The 20,318-nt window shown below is 41.1% G+C and overlaps 1 protein-coding gene across 2 annotated transcripts in view; it reads right to left on the bottom strand.

Annotated features, from left to right (window-relative positions):
- The window catches only part of NF1 (neurofibromin 1), a 252,287-nt gene that overhangs the window by 34,749 nt on the left and 197,220 nt on the right, over positions 1-20,318 (bottom strand). For both annotated transcript variants that reach the window (XM_060757064.2, XM_060757062.2), the window contains 7 exons: positions 18,569-19,001; positions 17,700-18,040; positions 14,257-14,459; positions 10,590-10,783; positions 9,699-9,839; positions 7,369-7,648; positions 151-365 (listed from right to left, as the gene is read on the bottom strand). In XM_060757064.2, coding sequence (XP_060613047.2) covers positions 151-365; positions 7,369-7,648; positions 9,699-9,839; positions 10,590-10,783; positions 14,257-14,459; positions 17,700-18,040; positions 18,569-19,001 — 1,807 coding nt within the window. The remainder of the gene's footprint in view (positions 1-150; positions 366-7,368; positions 7,649-9,698; positions 9,840-10,589; positions 10,784-14,256; positions 14,460-17,699; positions 18,041-18,568; positions 19,002-20,318) is intronic.

Below are 20,318 nucleotides of genomic sequence, written 5' to 3' on the forward strand. Positions count from 1 at the left end.
CTGCCAATTACGAAGTTTAATGATTAGTCCATTGACCATATCAACAGTAAAGACAAAAAGAAAAAAGTACAGAAATAGAATAGGCTGTCAATGTTTAGCTCAATAACCTGCCAATGAAATCGCATCACTCGCATTCATGGCACATCATACCTCCATAATTTCGAGCAGGGCCTCCGTCACAGTTTCCAGGGATGTGAGTGCAAACGTTTCCCTCTCGTAGGAGCCAGGAGAGAAGGACCGGTCCCGGTAACTGGACCGGAAGGCAATGACCGCTGCTGATTTCACTTTACTGATCCCAAACAACAAGTAGAACTTGGGCAGTGAGAACTCCGTCAAGCTCAGCCTCAGGACCTGTTTGGTCTCTTCTGTGAAAGGAAACACAAGCAAAGAGATTGAACTTCAGTCCCAAAATTGTAAACACAAATTTATATATTTATTTATAACATTTATATGCCGCCCTTCTCACCCCAAAGGGGACTCAGAGCAGCATACAATATATTATATTATTAGCAGAGTACTATATCAGTATTAAATATTACTATATTGTACTATACCATTATATTGTAATATTATTAGTAATATCACATCTATATAAATAAAAATGTAATGTTCGTTTGTGGGATTAACATAACTCATAAACCACTGGACAAATTGACACCAAATCTGGACAGCATACACCTAACGACCCAATGTATGTCCTTCACTCAAAAAGAATTGATTTTGTCTTTTGGGAGTTGTAGTTGCTGGGATTTATAGTTCACCTACAATCAAATAGCATGATAGAATTGAACCAAATGGGGCATACAGGACTCCCATGACCAACAGAAAACAGTAGAAGGGTTTGGTGAGCATTGACGTTGAGTTTGGGAGTTGTAGTTCACCTACATCCACAGAGCAGTGTGGACTCAAACAATGATGGATTTGGACCAAACTTGGCACAAATATTCCATATGCCCAAATATGTACACAGGTAGAGTTTGGGGAAATAGACTTTGACATTTGGGAGTTGTAGTTACTGGGGATTTATAGTTCACCTACAATCAAAGAGAGTTCTGAACCCCACCAATTACGGAATTGGGGCAAACTTCCCACCAGAACCCCCATGACCAACAGATAATACTTAAGGCCATCCAGTCAAACTCCCTTCACCAGGACAAAAAAACATAATCAAAGCCCTCCTGACAAAGAGCCATCCAGCCATAGTTATAGATAGATAGATAGATAGATAGATAGAACATGAGGAAGAACTTCCTGACTGTGAGAGCCGTTCAGCAGTGGAACTCTCTGCCCCGGAGTGTGGTGGAGGCTCCTTCTTTGGAAGCTTTTAAACAGGGGCTGGATGGCCATCTGTCAGGGGTGATTTGAATGCAATATTCCTGCTTCTTGGCAGAGGCTTGGACTGGATGGCCCATGAGGTCTCTTCCAACTCTATGATTCTATGATAGATAGATAGATAGATAGATAGATATGATTCACGCATACACATAGTATGATAGATTTGAAAGGGACCTCTAATAAAGGAGAATTATATGTTGCATGTTCCAAAGTAGGCCAACCAGACAATCTCTACATCACCACAAGCATAAAGAAATTACATATATTAGAAACCAACACTTTCCAATTACTTTATTTTCCAGATCACCAGATTGGGCCACAGCAACGCGTGGCAAGGGATGGCTAATGTAATATAAATATATAATTATAATATATTATTATTAGTATTATATTGCATTACATTATAATATTATAAATATTATATGTATTTATAATATTATAAATATTATATGTATAAACAATATATTATATTATAATAGGTAAAGGTAAAGGTTTTCCCCTGACATGAAGTCTAGTCGTGTCCGACTCTGGGGTGTGGTGCTCATCTCCATTTCTAAGCCAAAGAGCTGGCGTTGTCTGTAGACACCTCCAAGGTCATGTGGCCAGCATGAATGCTCTTACCTTACCACTGGAGCGGTACCTATTGATCTACTCACATTTGCATGTTTTCGAACTGCTAGGTTGGCAGGAGCTGGGGCTAATAGCGGAAGCTCACGCCGCTCCCCGGATTCGAACCTGTGACCTTTCAGTCAACAAGCTCGGCAGCTCAACATTTTAATCCACTGCGCCACCGGGGGCTCCCTATTATATTACATTATAATTATAATATATTACATTATTAGAAATATTATATTACATTATATTATTAGAATAGCTATAATACAATATATTATAATACAATATAATAAAAACATCTTCCGCTCTCTGCCCAGGAAGAGCATTTTCTGTGATGTGGATTAAATTGGGGTGAGTAAGCTCATCAAAACAATCCCTATGTCACTGGAACACTCAGTCTAATGTATCTCACAGGGCACTGAAGATAAACTAAAAGGGGTGGGCATGTCACCCAAAAGTTGACTGAAGGGCAGGATAATATATATTATTTTTCCTCTTGTTTTGGCAATAATGGGAAGACGAACACCTTTGCACAGCCAAGATCAGGAGTGACTGCTTTTGAAACCCTGTCTTAGGAATGGAAAAAAGGAACTTCCATTTTACTTCTTCATTTCTGTGAATCAAGATGAGTGAAGATTTCGACTGTCTGTGACATACTGGGGCAAATGTCACTTCGCGTACACGTCTGTTGTCAGAATGCATATCAATGATTTCCTAATCGGAGGTGCAAGTTCACACCATGCTACCTTATGTGTAACGAACCAGACCTGACTGAAGCAGTCAAGTCATTTATCTGTATCATTTAATCTGCATGGGGCAGCCCTGGCAAATGTTGAATTTTCAGTCTGAGAATAATAATTTCAACCCATGCCATTCTAGCTATCATTATATGGGAGATGTAAATTTGGTAGATCAGTTCAGAACAATAACAACAGTAACAAAGTATACAGAGAAGATAAGCAGTAAAGATAAATTGTGTAACATACATCTGTAATGATATATTGAGTCATTTTGAGATAATCCATTTCTTTCCAATGTTAAGGTGTGAGAATGGTGGGCAGTGATGTGATGGTTCCTTGCGGGTAAATAGAATCAATGGCCACCAAATTGTCTCCCATGCTTCCTTTTTGATGATTTTTGACAAATGTTCTGAAAGTCAGTGTTTCAAAAAGTGCCACGGACCACACTGTGTCCCATCCATCTCCTGATAATTAGGCAGAAAAAGTCCCCCTCGACTTACGCTCGAGTCAAGGTTATTTATTATTTTACTCTGTTATTGTTGTTACATTTATTATTTTACTCTATTTACTAGTATTATTATTACATTTACATTATTTTACTCTATTATTATTATTATTATTATTATTATTACATTTCTTAATTTACTACATTTATATGTCGCCATTTTCACCCCAAAGGAGAATCAGAACGGCTTACAAGTTATAATTGTAATTTATTATTTTTCTCTATTTATTATTATTATTACATTTATTATTTTACTCTGTTTATTGTTATTATTATATTTATAATTTTACTCTACTATTACTGTTATTATTACATGTACATTATTTTACTGTATTATTTTTCTCTATTATTATTATTATTATTATTATTATTAATAATAATAATAATATATTTATTCATATTTATTTACGGCATTTATATGCTGCCCTTCTTACCCCGAAGGGGACTCAGAGCGGTTTACAAGATATATACATACAATATATTATATTATTAGCACAGTACAATATCAGTATTGTACATTACTATATTGTAATACACCATTATATTGTAATATTATTAGTAATATTACATGTAATGTAAAATATATAATTACAATATTGTATTATTATTAGCATTATATTGTATTACATTATAATATCATAAATATTATATTATATTATATTGTATTGTATTGTATTGTATTGTACAGGGTTAGTCAAAATGCATAGGCCAATAAGCCATTCAATTGAATGGCTTATTGGCCTATGCATTTCGACTAACCCTGTATTATAAGTAAAGCACAGGAGACAAGATGGAACTGTCTTTTGCCCCGAACTCTCTTCACTCTGGCCTAGAGCAGCAGTTGGCAAGCTAGAATGTGTCCAGAGGAGGGTGACTAAAATGATCAAGGGTCTGGAGAACAAGCCCTATGAGGAGCGGCTTAAGGAGCTGGGCATGTTTAGCCTGAAGAAGAGAAGGCTGAGAGGAGATATGATAGTCATGTATAAATATGTGAGAGGAAGCCACAGGGAGGAGGAAGCAAGCTTGTTTTCTGCTTCCTTGGAGACTAGGACGCAGAACAATGGCTTCAAACTACAAGAGAGGAGATTCCATCTGAACATGAGGAAGAACTTCCTGACTGTGAGAGCCGTTCAGCAGTGGAACTCTCTACCCCGGAGTGTGGTGGAGGCTCCTTCTTTGGAAGCTTTTAAACAGAGGCTGGATGGCCACCTGTCAGGGGTGATTTGAATTCAATATTCCTGCTTCTTGGCAGGGGGTTGGACTGGATGGCCCATGAGGTCTCTTCCAACTCTTTGATTCTATGGTTCCGGGGGTGTATCTTGCCTGATGACACAGGCAAGAGACAAGATGTAACATTTTTTATTTTATTCTATTTATAATTATTATTACATGTATTATTTTACTCTATTATTACTCTTATTATATTTCCATTATTTTACTCTATTATTATAATTACATTTACTATTTTAATCTATTATTACTGTTATTAATACATTTCCATTATTATATATTATTATTATTATTATATTTTACTCTCTTTATTGTTATTGGAAGGATACATAAGAACATTTACACTGAAGAAGGTTAGAATAATGGTTTGATCAGAGTTGGACAGTATTAGCTTAAATTATAGTTTTATGTAAATATTCAAAAACATTTAGCCAACTGATGCCTCAATTAGTGTAATTTTATTGGTATCAATTTTTATTTTGAAGTTGACCAGTAGCTGCTGCATTTCTCACCCTCGGCTTATACTCAAGTCAATACGTTTTCCCAGTTTTTTGTGGTAAAATTAGGTGGCCACATCTCCGTATATGAACCCATGCTATCTCTCCGATCATTTGGAGAGGCCCTGCTCACGATCCCACCTGCGTCACAAGCGCAATTGGGGGGGACGAGGGACAGGGCCTTCTCCGTGGTGGCCCCCCGACTCTGGAACTCTCTCCCCAAGGACATCAGACAAGCCCCAACATTGGCAGTCTTTAGGAAGAGCTTGAAGACGTGGTTGTTCCAGTGTGCCTTCCAAGAATAGGAAACTCCAAGCATCATGTCCCAAATGCACTTTACTAGAGATTTAAGATTGTCTACATACCGCACCTATCTCCAAAAAACCTATTCATTTCACCTGTCATGCCCAGCATTTTTAAATTTTTAATCATTACATTTGGTTTTTAAATGTGTCATGGTGTTATTGTTTAATGTTTATTGCTATTGTTTTAATGTTTATTGCTTGTTTTTGGGATTTATTTATTGTTGTATTGTTATACTATTGTTTTATTGATGTGCTGGGCCTCGGTCTCCTGTAAGCCGCACCGAGTCCTTCGGGAGATGTTAGCGGGGTATAAATAAAGGTTTATTATTATTATTATTATTATTATTATTATTATTATTATTTTCGGGTCGGTTTATATTCAAGTATATATGGCAAGTCTTTTGAAATCTTTGCAATCTATCAAGAGTTTGTGTTCTGAATGATACTTTGTGGTTTAGTGCTTGGAGTTACACCAGAACAATAAAAAAGGACAACGAAGCGGCCTTCTTCTCCAAGGGAAGCATATGCATTTTCCAGAAGAGAGAGGTACTTCTATTAGAAAGTGCATTGCCCTCTTGTTTAGAGACATCTAAAACCGTAATAGGAGCTCAATGACTGACTAAATGCTTTACACTTTCACCTAGATATTGATCTTTACTACACAGCATTGTTCTTTAGCCGCAAAACCAGAAAGCCACCCGACAATTAAAAGATGGCACCATTAGGCAATAAATTACATTTCACTTCACTATGCTGTAAAGCCACTGCCATGAATGAATTGATTCTTTGGAACTCATTCTATGCCTTTAAATGCTGTACTAAAAGGCCGTGATTTAGCATAGCAAGTTAACCACCTGCTGCAATAAATCTTGCCAATCGAAAGGTTAGCAATTCAAAGCTCGGGTCGGGGGTGAGTGCCCAACCTTCAGCCCAGCTCACTGCCCACCTAGCAGATCGAAAACAGCTGTGAGTAGATGAATAGGTAGCACGTAACGCAGGGAGGTATTTTAATGGCACCATAAGGAAATACCAGAAAAATGCTGGCGACACCATCAAAAGGAGGAAGTCTGTGAACATGGCTCTTCGGCATGGTGGATGGAGTGACAGCACCCTCTTGTGGCCAGAATCAAGCACAACCTCCACAACACCAAAGATGGGAATAGCCTAGATACCTCTATCAATGTACTGTGTCTGCCCTGTCATTGTATGACAGCATTGAATGTTTGCTGTATTTGTGTAGTGTCATCCACCCTGAGTCCCCTTTGAGTGAGAAGGGCAGAATATAAATACTGTAAATAAATAAATATCGTATATACTCGAATATAAGCCGAGTTTTTCAGCCCTTTACTGAGGCTGGAAAAGCCCCCCTTGGCTTATTATTGTACTCTATTAGTATGGTTATGATTACAATTACATTACTTTACTCTATATTATTAGTCAAAGCCATGGTATTCCCTGTAGTAACCTACGAATATGAGAGCTGGACCATAGGGAAGGCTGAGCAAAGGAAGATAGATGCTTTTGAACTGTGGTGCTGGAGGAAAGTTCTGAGAGTGCCTTGGACTGTGAGAAGATTCAACCAGTCCATCCTCCAGGAAATAAAGCCCGACTGCTCATTGGAGGGAAGGATACTAGAGATAAAGTTGAAGTACTTCGGCCACATCATGAGAAGAAAGGAAAGCCTAGAGAAGACAATTATGCTGGGGAAAGTGGAAGGCAAAAGGAAGAGGGGCCGACCAAGGGCAAGATGGATGGATGGCATCCTTGAAGTGACTGGACTGACCTTGAAGGAGCTGGGGGTGGTGACGGCCGACAGGGAGCTCTGGCGTGGGCTGGTCCATGAGGTCACGAAGAGTCGGAGACAACTGAACGAATGAACCACAACAACCACAACAACCACAACAACAACAACAACAACATATTATTATTATTATTATTATTATTATTATTATTATTATTATTACATGTGGAAGAGCCCTTACAAGAGTAGCCTAAGGCCTAGACTTGGTCGTTCAGATAGATTTACACCGTACCTTGCCAACCGCTTGAAACTGTCCTGAGTTGGCTGCTAGGAAACAGGGCCCAAGCAAAAGAAGTGATTAATGTCCAAGGCTATAAAAAGCACCACATGAAGGACTTACCGCTAAAGTGGAGTTGCGAACAAGTGCACAGAGAATGGATGATGTTGATGACCAAGCCATGAGTGGAAGCTCGAAGGGACAGAGGGCCGGTGGCTACCAAGAGAGTGACTACATGGAAGAGGTAAGGGAGATGGGCGGCAACATCGAGGGAGTTGTTGAAGGAGAGCATCAGCATGTAGCGGGCAAGGATGGCAATGTCATCCCACATCAGGTGCTGCTCTAATGTCGGAGTGGGAGACAGACAGGTCTTGTCGATGATTTTGCACATCCTTCCAATGACCTGAAAGGAATCAACCTGTCAGACTCTGGAGTTAAAATCAAGCTCACAACAATAGAATGCTGGAGACAAGTGGTTTCTTCCTTCTTTCCACAGTCCTAAAAAGACAGTTCTAAAGTCTTCCCACTCAAGCCTCCTGTCTATATCAGCCTCCTGTCTATATCTATATCAAAAATGTAATGTTCGTTTGTGGGAGTAGCATAACCTAAAAACGACTGAACGAATTGACACCAAATTTGGGCACAAGACACTATCAGGCCAACAAGTGACCATCACTCATAAAACACTAAAAACACAGCAGGAGAGACTTAAAAAGCAATAAAAATAAAAATTACATTATAACACACGCAAAAAAACACGTATATACACATATACACACACATACAAACACAAAATTCATATACACAGACTGGGCCACAGCAACGCGTGGCAGGGGATGGCTAGGATATAAATAAAAATGTAATGTTTGTTTGTGGGATTAACATAACTCAAAAACCACTGGACGAATTGACACCAAATTTGGACACAATATACATATCACACACATACACACACAAAACTCAAATACACAGGGCCATAGCAACGAATGGCAGGGGATGGCTAGGATATAAATAAAAATGTAATGTTCATTTATGGGATTAACATAACTCAAAAACCACTGGACGAATTGACACCAAATTTGGAAACAATATACGTATCAGGCCAACAAGTGACACTAATAAAAACACTGAAAAACACAAAAAGCCAAAAAATAAATTTGGACACAAAACACTTATTAGGCCAACGAGTGACCATCACTCATAAAAACACTGAAAAACACAGCAGAAGACTTAAAAAGCAAAAAACAAAAACAAAACCTTGTAACACATGTGCAAAATCACATATATACACATATACACTAACATACACACACAAAACTCATATAAACAGACTGGGCCACAGTAACGCGTGGCAGGGGATGGCTAGGATATAAATAAAAATGTAATGCTCATTTGTGGGATTAACATAACTCAAAAACCACTGGACGAATTGACACCAAATTTGGACACAAGACACTATCAGGCCAACAAGTGACCATCACTCACAAAACACTGAAAAACACAGCAGGAGAGACTTAAAAAGCAAAAAAAATAATAATAAAAAATACATTATAACACACGCAAAAAATCACCCTCACTCATCAAAACACTGAAAAGTACAAAATCCAAAAAAAAAAACAAAAACAAAAAAAACACAATTGCAAACCACACACATACACACACACACACAAAAAAAATATATACACACATAAAACACATACACACAGACTGGGCCACAGCAATGCGTGGCAGGGGACGGCTAGTGCCTCTAGATTCCAGAAGGTGGGTGGGTTTTGAGAGCCCAAGCATCCCTTACTGAAAGAAATACGATGCTCAAGGACCATTGAGTTCAGAGGTGAGGTTCACCAAATAGTTCACTATCCACATTGGAAGGCTTCACTTATGAGTATGTAGGTTTATCACAGGCATGGGCAAACATTGGCCCTCCAGGTGTTTTGGACTTCAACTCCCACAATTCCTAACAGCTTACTGGCTGTTAGGAATTGTGGGAGTTGAAATCCAAAACATCTGGAGGACCAAAGTTTGCCTATGCCTGGTTTATCATATACATACGTATGCATCCTTGAGGTCACTCTCTAACCAGAGCTCATGTACATAATAGCTTGGCAAGAACACTGATTTTACATCATGCTCATGAACATGGCTGGCTGCAAAAGAACAGGCTGAGCTCTGGTCAGATCCAAGAGGGATCGTCTTGTGATTATTTCCTTTCGTGCCAAAACCCATCAATATAAACTGAATAGTGCACAAGCAGCAATGCTGTGCTATCACTATAGGAATCGCCCAGTATTTAAACCACTGTTCTAGCCAGATATGAAGGCAGAGAAAGATGACAAGATGGCCTTTCCTTAGGAATTATGTCTGTTTAGGTATGTGGCCAGCCTATGATAAAAACTAAAAGAATATTAATTGGGCAGACTTTGTATGGACAGGCTTTAAACTGAACTACTTACTTTGCTAGAAACTAGTTTCACGTTCCCAGAAGCCAAGGCTACAGCTGTGTCGGCCATGACTTCTGCTTTGATGGAGCCCAAGCCTCCTGTGGCGCTGGTTTTGATGAAACTGTCCAGCACCACATCAAGCAGATCAGTAATCTGTTGGAAAAGGGAAGAAAATGTTCAGATTAATGAACACAAAGACTGCAACTGAATCTTGACAGGGGCTCTTCACAAATCACCCACAGAAACAAGAGATATAATATAATGTAATATAATATATTGTATATACATATAATATTTATAATGTTACAATGTAATACAATAATAATATTAATAATATGATATTATAATTATATATTTATATTACATGTAATATTACTAATCTATATATATAAAAAGAGAAAGGGCGTTCAACGGGACAGCAAAACGCGAAAACCCCCCGACGAAAAGTTACCAAATTTACCATGCACATACCTCAACCCACAAGGTATTCACAAATCGATTCAAAATTCTAAACAACATTAAAACACACTCACAATTAGACAAAACAACTGAGCATGCGCAAAGGGGCCCTGCCGCAAGTCCCCGGCGCGTGCACATGGCTGGCCGGCCAACGCACCCTCTGCGCAAGCCACGCCCCCATCCTCCGTCGCCCCGCCCCTACCTTCCCATACGCCCTCTTTCCAACGCACCCTCCTTCTTCTTCCCCGGCAACACCCCCCACGATCACGCCCCGCCCCCACCCTCCCCCGCCCCGCCCCTAAACGCCCATACCCCAACTTTACCTCCTCCCTCTCCTTCTTCTTCCCCCGGCCACGCCCCTCATGTTCATGCCACGCCCCCATGCCCCCCTCCCCCGCCCCGACCCCACCCCCCCACCAGAATATTAACTGAAAAAGGTAGTACCTGTCCCAAGCTCCCCCATATTTTAGCTTGGATGGAAGGGTACATCTGCTTCTCATTTATCGTCATCGTGATAAGCTTATCAAGGATAGCGGTGACCCGCTGGCGTTTGGCATCATCATTGTGTTTACAGAAGCGGACCAGATTTGACAACCAGGGAGTCATGTATTCCAAACAGAGGTGTTTCAACTCAATGCCTGAAACAAAAATAGAAATAATGGCGTAAGAACAATCAGGAAGTGAAGTTTGGGAAATAAGGCTTCGCTTTGCGAGAGAACCTGATGTCTATACAAAATATGCAAGGTTATCATTCTCAAACCAAGCCGAAGCACCGACAAAAAGCTAATCTTGAAAGAACTAATCAAATCAAAGAGCCAAATCAGAACAGTAAATAGTTCTGGATGCCAAAAGACAACATGGATCGGAGTTTCCTGGAATACTGCAATCCAAGTCACCTTTAAAACAGAAGGGGCTTTCCAAACAGAACAAAGAAGGAAGCGAACAGGAAAATATGGGCCCTTTGAATGAACGTGGAGCCAGATCAAACAGAGGGTAATGGTTTTAAATACAAAGACATGCAAACAAATCACAAATAAGGCTCTTTGGTATATCAGTGGATGCCCCTGCCTTTGTCAGGGAGAGCTTGGGAAACTCTTTCGTCTGGGAGGAAAGGAAGGAAGGAAGGACGGAAGGAGAAGAAGTTTTTCCTGGGCACAGAGCTCGACAATGTTCATATGAGAGCTTGCATTACCTTGGCCTTCCTTGTACACGTTTGCTACCTGTCAGAGCTGCCAATAGATTCCATTCCTGTGTTTGAAAGCTGTCTTTGCAAAGAGATTTTGCAAGAAGGCTGACTCCGCGTGCCCATCAAAGTGTGCACAGCACCCACATGAGAGCCTGCATTATACAAGCTTCCCTTTTCTATGTATACCGTCACAGCTGCTAATATAATTCTATTATTATGTTATAAGGGCTGCTCCGCAAAGAGCTTTTGAAAGAAACAGCTTCGATATGCTCATCAAAGAAGTCTAATAATCACTGGGGAAAAGATGGGGATGCTTTTACCACTGTTTATCACTTTGAATCCCTTTAAGAGAAAAAAAGTGGTAGATGATGATGATGATGATGATGATGATGATGATTTTTTGTATATCAGGAGTGACTTCAGAAACTGCAAGTAGATTCTGATGTGAGAGAATTGGCCATCTGCAAGGACATTGCCCAGGGAATGCCTGAATATTTGAAGTTTTACTTGATTGGTTTATTTATTTTATTGTGATGTTATTTTGTTGTTTATATTTCATGTTGCTGTAATGTATCTCTGGGCTTGGCCTCATGTATGCTGCTCCGAGTCCCCTTTGGGGAGATGGTGGCAGGGTATAAATAAAGATTATTATTATTATTATTATTATTATGTTAATAATATAATATATTGTATGTATATATATCTTGTAAGCCTCTCCGAGTCCCCTTTGGGGAGATGGTGGCGGTGTTATTATTATTATTATTATTATTATTATTATTATTATGTTAATAATATCTATATAAATAAAAATGTAATGTTCGTTTGTGCTATTCACAGAACTCAGAAACCACTGGGGCAATTGACACCAAATTTGGACACTATGTCCCTAACAACCCAATGTATGTTCTCTACTCAAAAAAACAACGAAAACAAAAAGCAGAAAGGACTTCTTAACTGCATGTCCACAAAGGAGAAACTGCATGTCTACCGAGACCCATGGCCACGCCCCCTCCTCCTCCTCGCGGGGAAACAGCCGGCCGTTAAAGCCAGGCGCACATGCACGGCCACACACACACACACACACAAGCGAGTGGAGTGGAGGTGGAGGCTTGCCACATGCAGTCCCTTCTCTTCCCCTCCTGTGTCAGGAGAGGAGTTTCCTCCTCCTTTCCCTGTTGGAAAGTGCCAGCAGCAGCAACGGAGTGCTCCACGCAAGGAAGGGGAGAAGGAGGAGGAGGGGGGAAGGGGGAGGAGGAGGCGGCGAGGAAGGTCCATGGTGCTTGAATGAAGGACCTTCCTTCTCTCCCTTCTTTCCTCCCTTTCCTTTCTTTCCTTTTCTTCTTTCCTTCTCCTTCCTTTCCTTCTTTCCCTCCTTCCCTTCCTTCCTGTCCCTCCTTCCTTTTTCCTTTACTTCTTTTCCTCCCTCCCTTTCCTCCTTCTTTCCCTTTCTTCATTTCCTTCCCCTTCATTTCCTTCCCTCCCTCCTTTCTTCATCCCCTTCTTTCCTTCCTCCTTCCTTCCTTCTCCTTCTCTTCCTCCCTCCCTTCCTGTCCCTCCTTCTATTTTTTCCTTCCTTTCCTTCTTTCCCTCCCTCCCTTTTTCCTTCTTTCCTGTCCCTCCTTCCTTCTTTGCTTATATTTATTTACTTTGCTTATATACCGCTGTATCTCAAGCCCGAAGGCGACTCATTTCCCCTTCATTTCCTTCCCTCCCTCCTTTCTTCATCCCCCTCCTTTCTTTCCCTCCTTCCTTCCACCTTCCTTCCTTCTCCTTCCTCCCTCCCTTCCTGTCCTTCCTTCTTTTTTCCTACCTTCCCTTCTTTCCCTCCCTCCCTCCCTTCCTTTTTCCTTCCTTCCTGTTCCTCCTTCCTTCTTCCTTCCTTCCTTTCTTTTCCTCCCTCCCTCCCTTTCCTCCTTCTTTCCCTTTCTTCATTTCCTTCCCTCCCTCCTTTCTTCATCTCCCTCCTTTCTTTCCCTCCCTCTTTTCTCCTTCCTTCCTCCCTCCCTTCCTGTTCCTCCTTCTTTCTTTTCCTTCCTTCCTGTCCCTCCTTCCTTCCTTCTTTCTAAGATGTAAATACAATATTAAATGGAAGGGACAATCAAGAAGTAACGAGAGAAGGAGGTAAAAAGGGAAGGAAGGAAGGAGAGAAGCAGGGAGGGAAAGAAGGAAAGAAAGAAAGATATAGAAGTAAGGAAGGAGAGAAGGAAATAAAAAGGTGAAAGGAAAAAGAGAGGGAAGGAAGGAGAGAAGGAACAAATGATAGGGAAGGAAGGAAGGAAGGAAGGAAGGAAGGAAGGATGTAACCAAAGAGCAAAGAAAGGGAGGAGAGAAACAGGTAGAGATGGAAGAAAGATGAGAGATAGGGAAAGAAAAAGAGGAAAGGAAGGAAAGAGGGAAGGAAGGAGAGAAAGAGGGAGGGAAGGTTGGCCATAGCAATGCGTGGCGGGTACAGCTAGTGTGTGTATGTGTGTGTGTATATATATATATATATATATAATATATCTTGTAAGCCGCTCTGAGTCCCCTTTGGGGTGAGAAGGGCGGCATCTAAATGTCGTAAATAAATAAATAATATTCTTTTTCTTTTGGCAAGACAGTCGTTTCCCTGACAGCCAGAAACCAAGGTGATACGGTTGATTACTCAAATGTAATAATCTTCGCTCAGCCCTCACGGATCAGTTTGCATCATGACGTGCCTGACACAAGAACCCTCTGCTACGCCTGCTAAGTAGCAACCAGATTTGGCTGTTATGTCTGGGAATGGCACCCATAGAGATTGCACTGCTAATGAAGACATCTTCCACAGGAAGGAGAAAGAATTGCAGCAATAATACTGTAATAACACTGTTTCTGCTTCTGTTTGTCAGCAGAATCCAAACCTTTCGACCATTCAAGCCAAAGCAGAAATGAAGTATCTTGACTTACTGGACTTGCTAAATCCGGAAATGCATTCTTCCAAAAATTCTAGAGTGAGGTGGGGCTCATTAGCTGCCAGCGTCTTACTGATGGAGACAATAAAAAGGGTGTTGTTGGCAGGGATGCACAGACCCGAAGTTTCCAGTAACTGGCCTTCAATCTTTAAGTTAAAGGTACAGGTTAAGGCACATAGAAGATTATAGGCCGCAGACCTGCAACAGAGAAGAAGGGATGCATTTTTAAAAACAGGATCCACAAAAGCTGGATTTAATAAGTGAACTATTTCTTAATGCAATGGGAAGGCAGGTGACTTGTCTTTTCTTTCACTTTCAGATGGATTAGTACAGAGCTCCCTTGTTCAACGTCCCCACCCAAAGGAATTTTGAAAGACTGGACAAATGAAATCTTTTAAATCCAATGTCATTAGTCTCATATATCTATTTAAGCATGCATGCATGTCTATTAAATCCATAGTTAAAAGGATCAGCTCTAAAAGTAAATGAGAACAGCCTAAACATTGAATAATGTAATCTACTGTGACGTAAGGGGCCGTGAAGGCAGTTCCATCTTGCCTCCTGCACTGTGCTTATAATATAATATACTATAATATACTATAATATACGATAATATACGATAATATACTATACTATAATATAATATAATATAATATTGATAATATTATAATGTAATACAATATAATACTAGTACTAATAATATGATATTATAATTATATACTTTATAGTAAATGTAATACTACTAATAATATTACAGTATAATGTTATAGTACAATCTTCTATATATATAAAAATGCTCTATGCATAATGAGTACCTTAAAAACAAAAGAACCAATGAACGAAATCACACCAAATTTGGCAACAAAACGTCTCACAACACAAGGAATGACCATCACTCAAAAAAATTATGATTTTGTCATACGTTGTAGTTGCTGGGAGTTGTAGTTGCTGGGATTTATAGTTCACCTACAATCAAAGAGCATTCTGAACTCCACCAACGATGGAATTGAACCAAACTTGGCACACAGGACTCCCCTGACCAACAGAAAACACTAGAAGGGTTTGGTGGGCATTGACCTTAAGTGTGGGAGTTGTAGTTCACCTATATCTAGAGAGCACTGTGGACTCAAACAATGATGGATCTGGACCAAACTTGGCATGAATACTCAAATATAAACACAGATGGAGTTTTGGGGAAATAGACCTTGACATTTGGGAGTTGTACTTACTGGGATTTGTAGTTCACCTACAATCAAGGAGCATTTTGATGAAATTGGGCCAAACTTAACACAGAGAACCCTCATGACCAACAGAAAATACTGTGTTTTCTGGTGGTCTTTGGTGACCCTTCTGACACCCCCTCACAACCCCCCCCCCCGGGGTCCCAAACCCCAGGTTGAGAAATGCTGCCTTAAGGCCATCCAGTCCAACTCCCTTCACCAGAGCAAGGAAACATAAAGCCCTCCAGACAAAGAGCCATCCAGCCATAGATAGAGATAAATATATATGATTCTCTCTCACACACAGATATAGTATCCTAGATTTGAAAGGGACCCCTAAAGAAGGACAATAATATGTTGCATGTTCCAGAGTAGGCAAACCAGACAATCTCCACATCAACCCTGACAAAGAAACAGCAAGAAACACTGTTTACCCACAACCATAAAGAAATTACATATATTAGTAACCAACAATTTCTCATTACTGTATGTTCCAAATCACCAGGCTGTGCCTCAGCAACGCGTGGCAGGGGACAGCTAGTGTAATATATAATACTGATATTGTGCTATGGTAATATAATATATTGTATTTACTTTTTACTTGTAGCCACTCTGAGTTCCCTTCGGGGTGAGAAGGGTGGCATATAAATTTCGTAAATAAATAAATAATAAATAAAAATAAGTGGGGCCACAATAGCACAGCGGGTTAAACCACCAGCTGCAGTAAACCTTGCCAACTGGAAGGTTTGCAGTTCAAAGACATGGCTCAGGGTGAGCTCCTGCCATCAGCCCTAGCTTTGGCCTACCTAGCAGTTCAAAAACAATAATGTGAGTAGATCTATAGGTACTGCTTTGGCAGGGAGGTAAAAGGCGCCCATGAAGACATGCCAGCAATTCGATCAAGAAGGTATCCTCAGACAACAGGCTCCTCGGCATGGAAAATGGAACAAGAGCACCTTTCCATGGCCGGAGTTGCACAGCTTCCAGAGATGCCAGAGATTAATAATAATAATAATAATAATAATAATAATAATAATACTTTATTTATATTCCATCCTTTTTCCCATGGGGACTCGGAGCGGATTACAGTGTAAACAGATTACAATGTAAACAGTGTAAACAGAACAAGAGCACCTTTCCATGGGCGGAGTTGCACAGCTTCCAGATGCCAGAGATTAATAATAATAATAATAATAATAATAATAATAATAATACTTTATTTATATTCTGTCCTTCTTCCCATGGGGACTCAGAGCGGATTACAGTGTAAACAGATACTGGCCAACATTCAATGCCTTGTTACAATGCAATGAGACACACAAACACAAACACAAACAAAGGCAAAGGCTTCTCCTTTCATTTCTGGCTTTGGAGGCAGTGTTCATTTCTGGCTCTGGGGAAGGTGATGTTTTCCCTTTCCATGTCAAGGAGCCTACATTGCCACGCCCTGGTCATGTGACCAGCATGAGTACTTGGACTGTCTTATGTCTTATGAAAAGGGGGAAGCCTTCGCCTTTGTTTGTGTACTGTCTGTCTTTGTTGTTAACTGTATAACGGCATTAAATGCTTGCCATATATGCATTCTGTAATCCGCTCTGAGTCCTCTCGGGGAGATAGAGTGGAATACAAATAAAGTATAGTACATTGTTAGGAGCCTCTGGTGGCGCAACGGGTTAAACCCTTGTTTCGGCAGGAATGCTGACCGACAGATCAGCGGTTCCAATCTGGGGAGAGCACATTGAGCTCCCTCTGTCAGCTCCAGCTCCCCATTCAGGGACATGAGAGAAGCCTCCCACAAGGATGGTAAAACATCAAACATCCGGGCATCCCCTGGGCAAAGTCCTTGCAGACGGCCAATTCTTTCACACCAGAAGCGACTTGCAGTTTCTCAAGTTGCTCCTGACACACACACACACACACACACACACAAATATTATTATAACAACTAAGAAGTTGAGTGGAAGATGCTTCCTAAACATATAGTGCTAAAAATGGTTCAATGTGCTCAACAGCACATGGTTCCGTGTTATACTGGGTTTCACATAATAAGGCAAAGATTTCGGATGGAGAAATCCATGGTTGTTGACTATCATTGCTAAAATGTATAAATGCACACATCCTGAAATGAAGCCAGTCTATTTCAAACCAGGAGAGAATTGAGAATTCCCTAAAGGAAATGAGTGCCTGAAAGTCTCAGCTGAAATAAAGGGGTTCGTACCGTAGGCTCGGGTCGGAGCTCCCCAGGTTGAGCAACGCGATGTTGAGCAGGGTTCCAGGCACATCCTTGGGGCGGATTTTCGTATGCTGAGGGATGGAGTCGGGCTGGGACAGTTCCCACCGGGTTCGTATGTGGATGATGGACTGAACAATGGCTTCGCACTCCTGGTGCATGAAGGTGAGAGGCGTGCCTTGGTTGGCAATGGTTAAGGTGAACTGGTTTTCGTCAACAAGGCAAATCTCTTCAATTTCCGAGGCGTAGTAAATGTCGTTCAGGAACACCGTCTGTCCCAACACTCTTGTGCGCTCTGCGGAAGTCACCTGGACAGCTGTAGAACCAACCTGCAGGAAGGCATTTAGTTTATCTAGGTGTGTGTACTGATGGAGTTTCCCGGGGTTAATCTGGCATGATGGGAGTTGTAGTTCACACACAACCTTATGCATTTTGTACAATTAAAAAATTGACTTTGTAAAAATAACCCGGGCAACACCGAGTACTCAAGCTAGGATAATATTTTAAATGAAGAGAATGTTGCTCAGCAAATTAGCAAGGACCTCATTTCTTCCTTCTCTGACAACATCAGTCATTTCAGGGGGGGAAAAAATCTATAAACACACACACATCCTTATTAGGCTTTCACAGAAAAATAAACAGCCTGAGAACTACAGTTGTTAAGACATCATATTTTTGAATTGAGACTATACTTTGCAATATCAGCTTTCATGTCTAATATTAGTGTCTGCCTCTTTAATTGGTTTTATATCCTGCTATCTAAGTTGAAGGAGAGAAAGAATGCTGCCTGTCAAATAAATAAATAAATATGGTCCACTTTCTCTAAGGCACAGACCAGATTATTAAGCGCAACGTACTTTAATAGAGACTTTGGTGTCCTTGTGGGCCAGCTTGAGGGCATTGTGGAAAACCTTCAGGTCTTCTTCCAAGGCCAAGGTGGCCGCTGGGAGCTTCTGCTGCTCGTGCTCAATGTGCTCTGCCAGCTTTCCAGGCGAGTCGATGAAGATGAGCCGCTTGCTGCCCTTGAGGCCCGTCAGGAGCCGCTCGTGGTACTTGGTGTACTCCCTCACCCAGGAGTTGCAGTTGTAGATGTACACGGCCGAGACATTTTCGTAAGCAAACCCCGGGAAGACGACAAACCACTTGGAGAGGAAGTCCGTCTTGAAACGATTGCTGGGGCCGGCGTGCGTGAGGTCCACCACAATCTCGTATGGCTTAGCGTAGTATGGCTTCAGGGTTAGCAGGACGTGGTATATCAGCAGGTCCCCGTTGATCTGGCCAGTCTTGAACCTAGAAGAGGAACAGAGAGTGAGTTTGGGCCTCTACCAATAGGCAAGTGGTTTTTGGAGACCTTGCTGACATCAAAGACACATATTAACAAGCGTGCAATGGGTGACATCTATATTTGTGACTTTGAGAATTTTCCTCTGCTGCTAAACCTGCTTGCAAAGTTCTTAAAGCTTTGAGGGAAAATGAGTCATTAATGCACACTTGCTTTTCGTTGCCCCAGCTGGGAGGTAGTTTGGTTAGATTTTAGTTGTACCATTGCCTGTGAGAGGAGTCTGGACCCCATCAGCTTCTCTGTTGCCTACCCTTTACTATATCTTTCACCGCATGTGAGTCTTTCACACTGAAAGAGCCCTTGGGGAGGCCTAGAATTCCACCCAGCGCTGGCACAGAATAAATACCAAGGGAAATAGATGTTAAAAACACCTCAGCCAGATCAGCTTCCTGCACAGCATAAAAACAAGAAGGCCAATGCCACTATCAGAAATCTGCAGAGAAATTAGCTCCGCTCCAATGCCGCTGGCCAATGTAGGCGCAGTCGTGATTAGTATACTGCAATGGGCTCGTCTGTTGTTCTTTGCCCTCTAGATATACTGATCTACATCACCCACATAAAGATAGGACAATTGGGGAAGCTATAGTCCAACACATCTAAAGAGAACTGCTTTTAAAGCCAGGGGTTAAGCTACCACTATTTCCATGATGACTGTGTGGATCATAATAAATTGTGGCAAGTTCTTGGTGGTATGGGCATATCAAATCACCTTGTTTCTCTCCTGAGGAATCTCTATAAGGACCAAGTAGCAACAGTAAGAAGCGACCATGGAACAACAGACTGGTTCAAGATTGGGAAAGGCGTATGGCAGGGTTGTATACTCTCACCCAACATATTGAACTTGTATGCAGAACACATCATGCGATGTGCAGGGCTTGACAAATGCAAGGCTGGGGTGAAAATCGCTGAAGGAAACATTAACAACCTTAGATATGCAGATGATACCACTCTGATGGCCGAAAGCGAGGAGGAGCTGAGGAGCCTTCTAACCAAGGTGAAAAAAAAAGGGCAAAAGCTTGGTTGCAGCTAAACGTCAAAAAACCCAAAATTATAGCGACAAGAATGATTGATAACTGGGAAATAGAGGGAGAAAACGTGGAGGCAGTGACAGACTTTATATTTCTCGGTGCAAAGATTACTACAGATGCAGACTGCAGCCAGGAAATCAGAAGACGTTTCCTTCTTGGGAGGAGAGCAATGACCAATCTCAAGAAAATAGTGAAGATTAGGGACATCACACTGTTGCACCTCAGAGTAGAATCACC

The sequence above is a fragment of the Anolis sagrei genome, chromosome 11 (assembly GCF_037176765.1).
Source record: "Anolis sagrei isolate rAnoSag1 chromosome 11, rAnoSag1.mat, whole genome shotgun sequence".
In the NCBI taxonomy this organism is placed as follows: Eukaryota; Metazoa; Chordata; class Lepidosauria; order Squamata; family Dactyloidae; genus Anolis; species Anolis sagrei.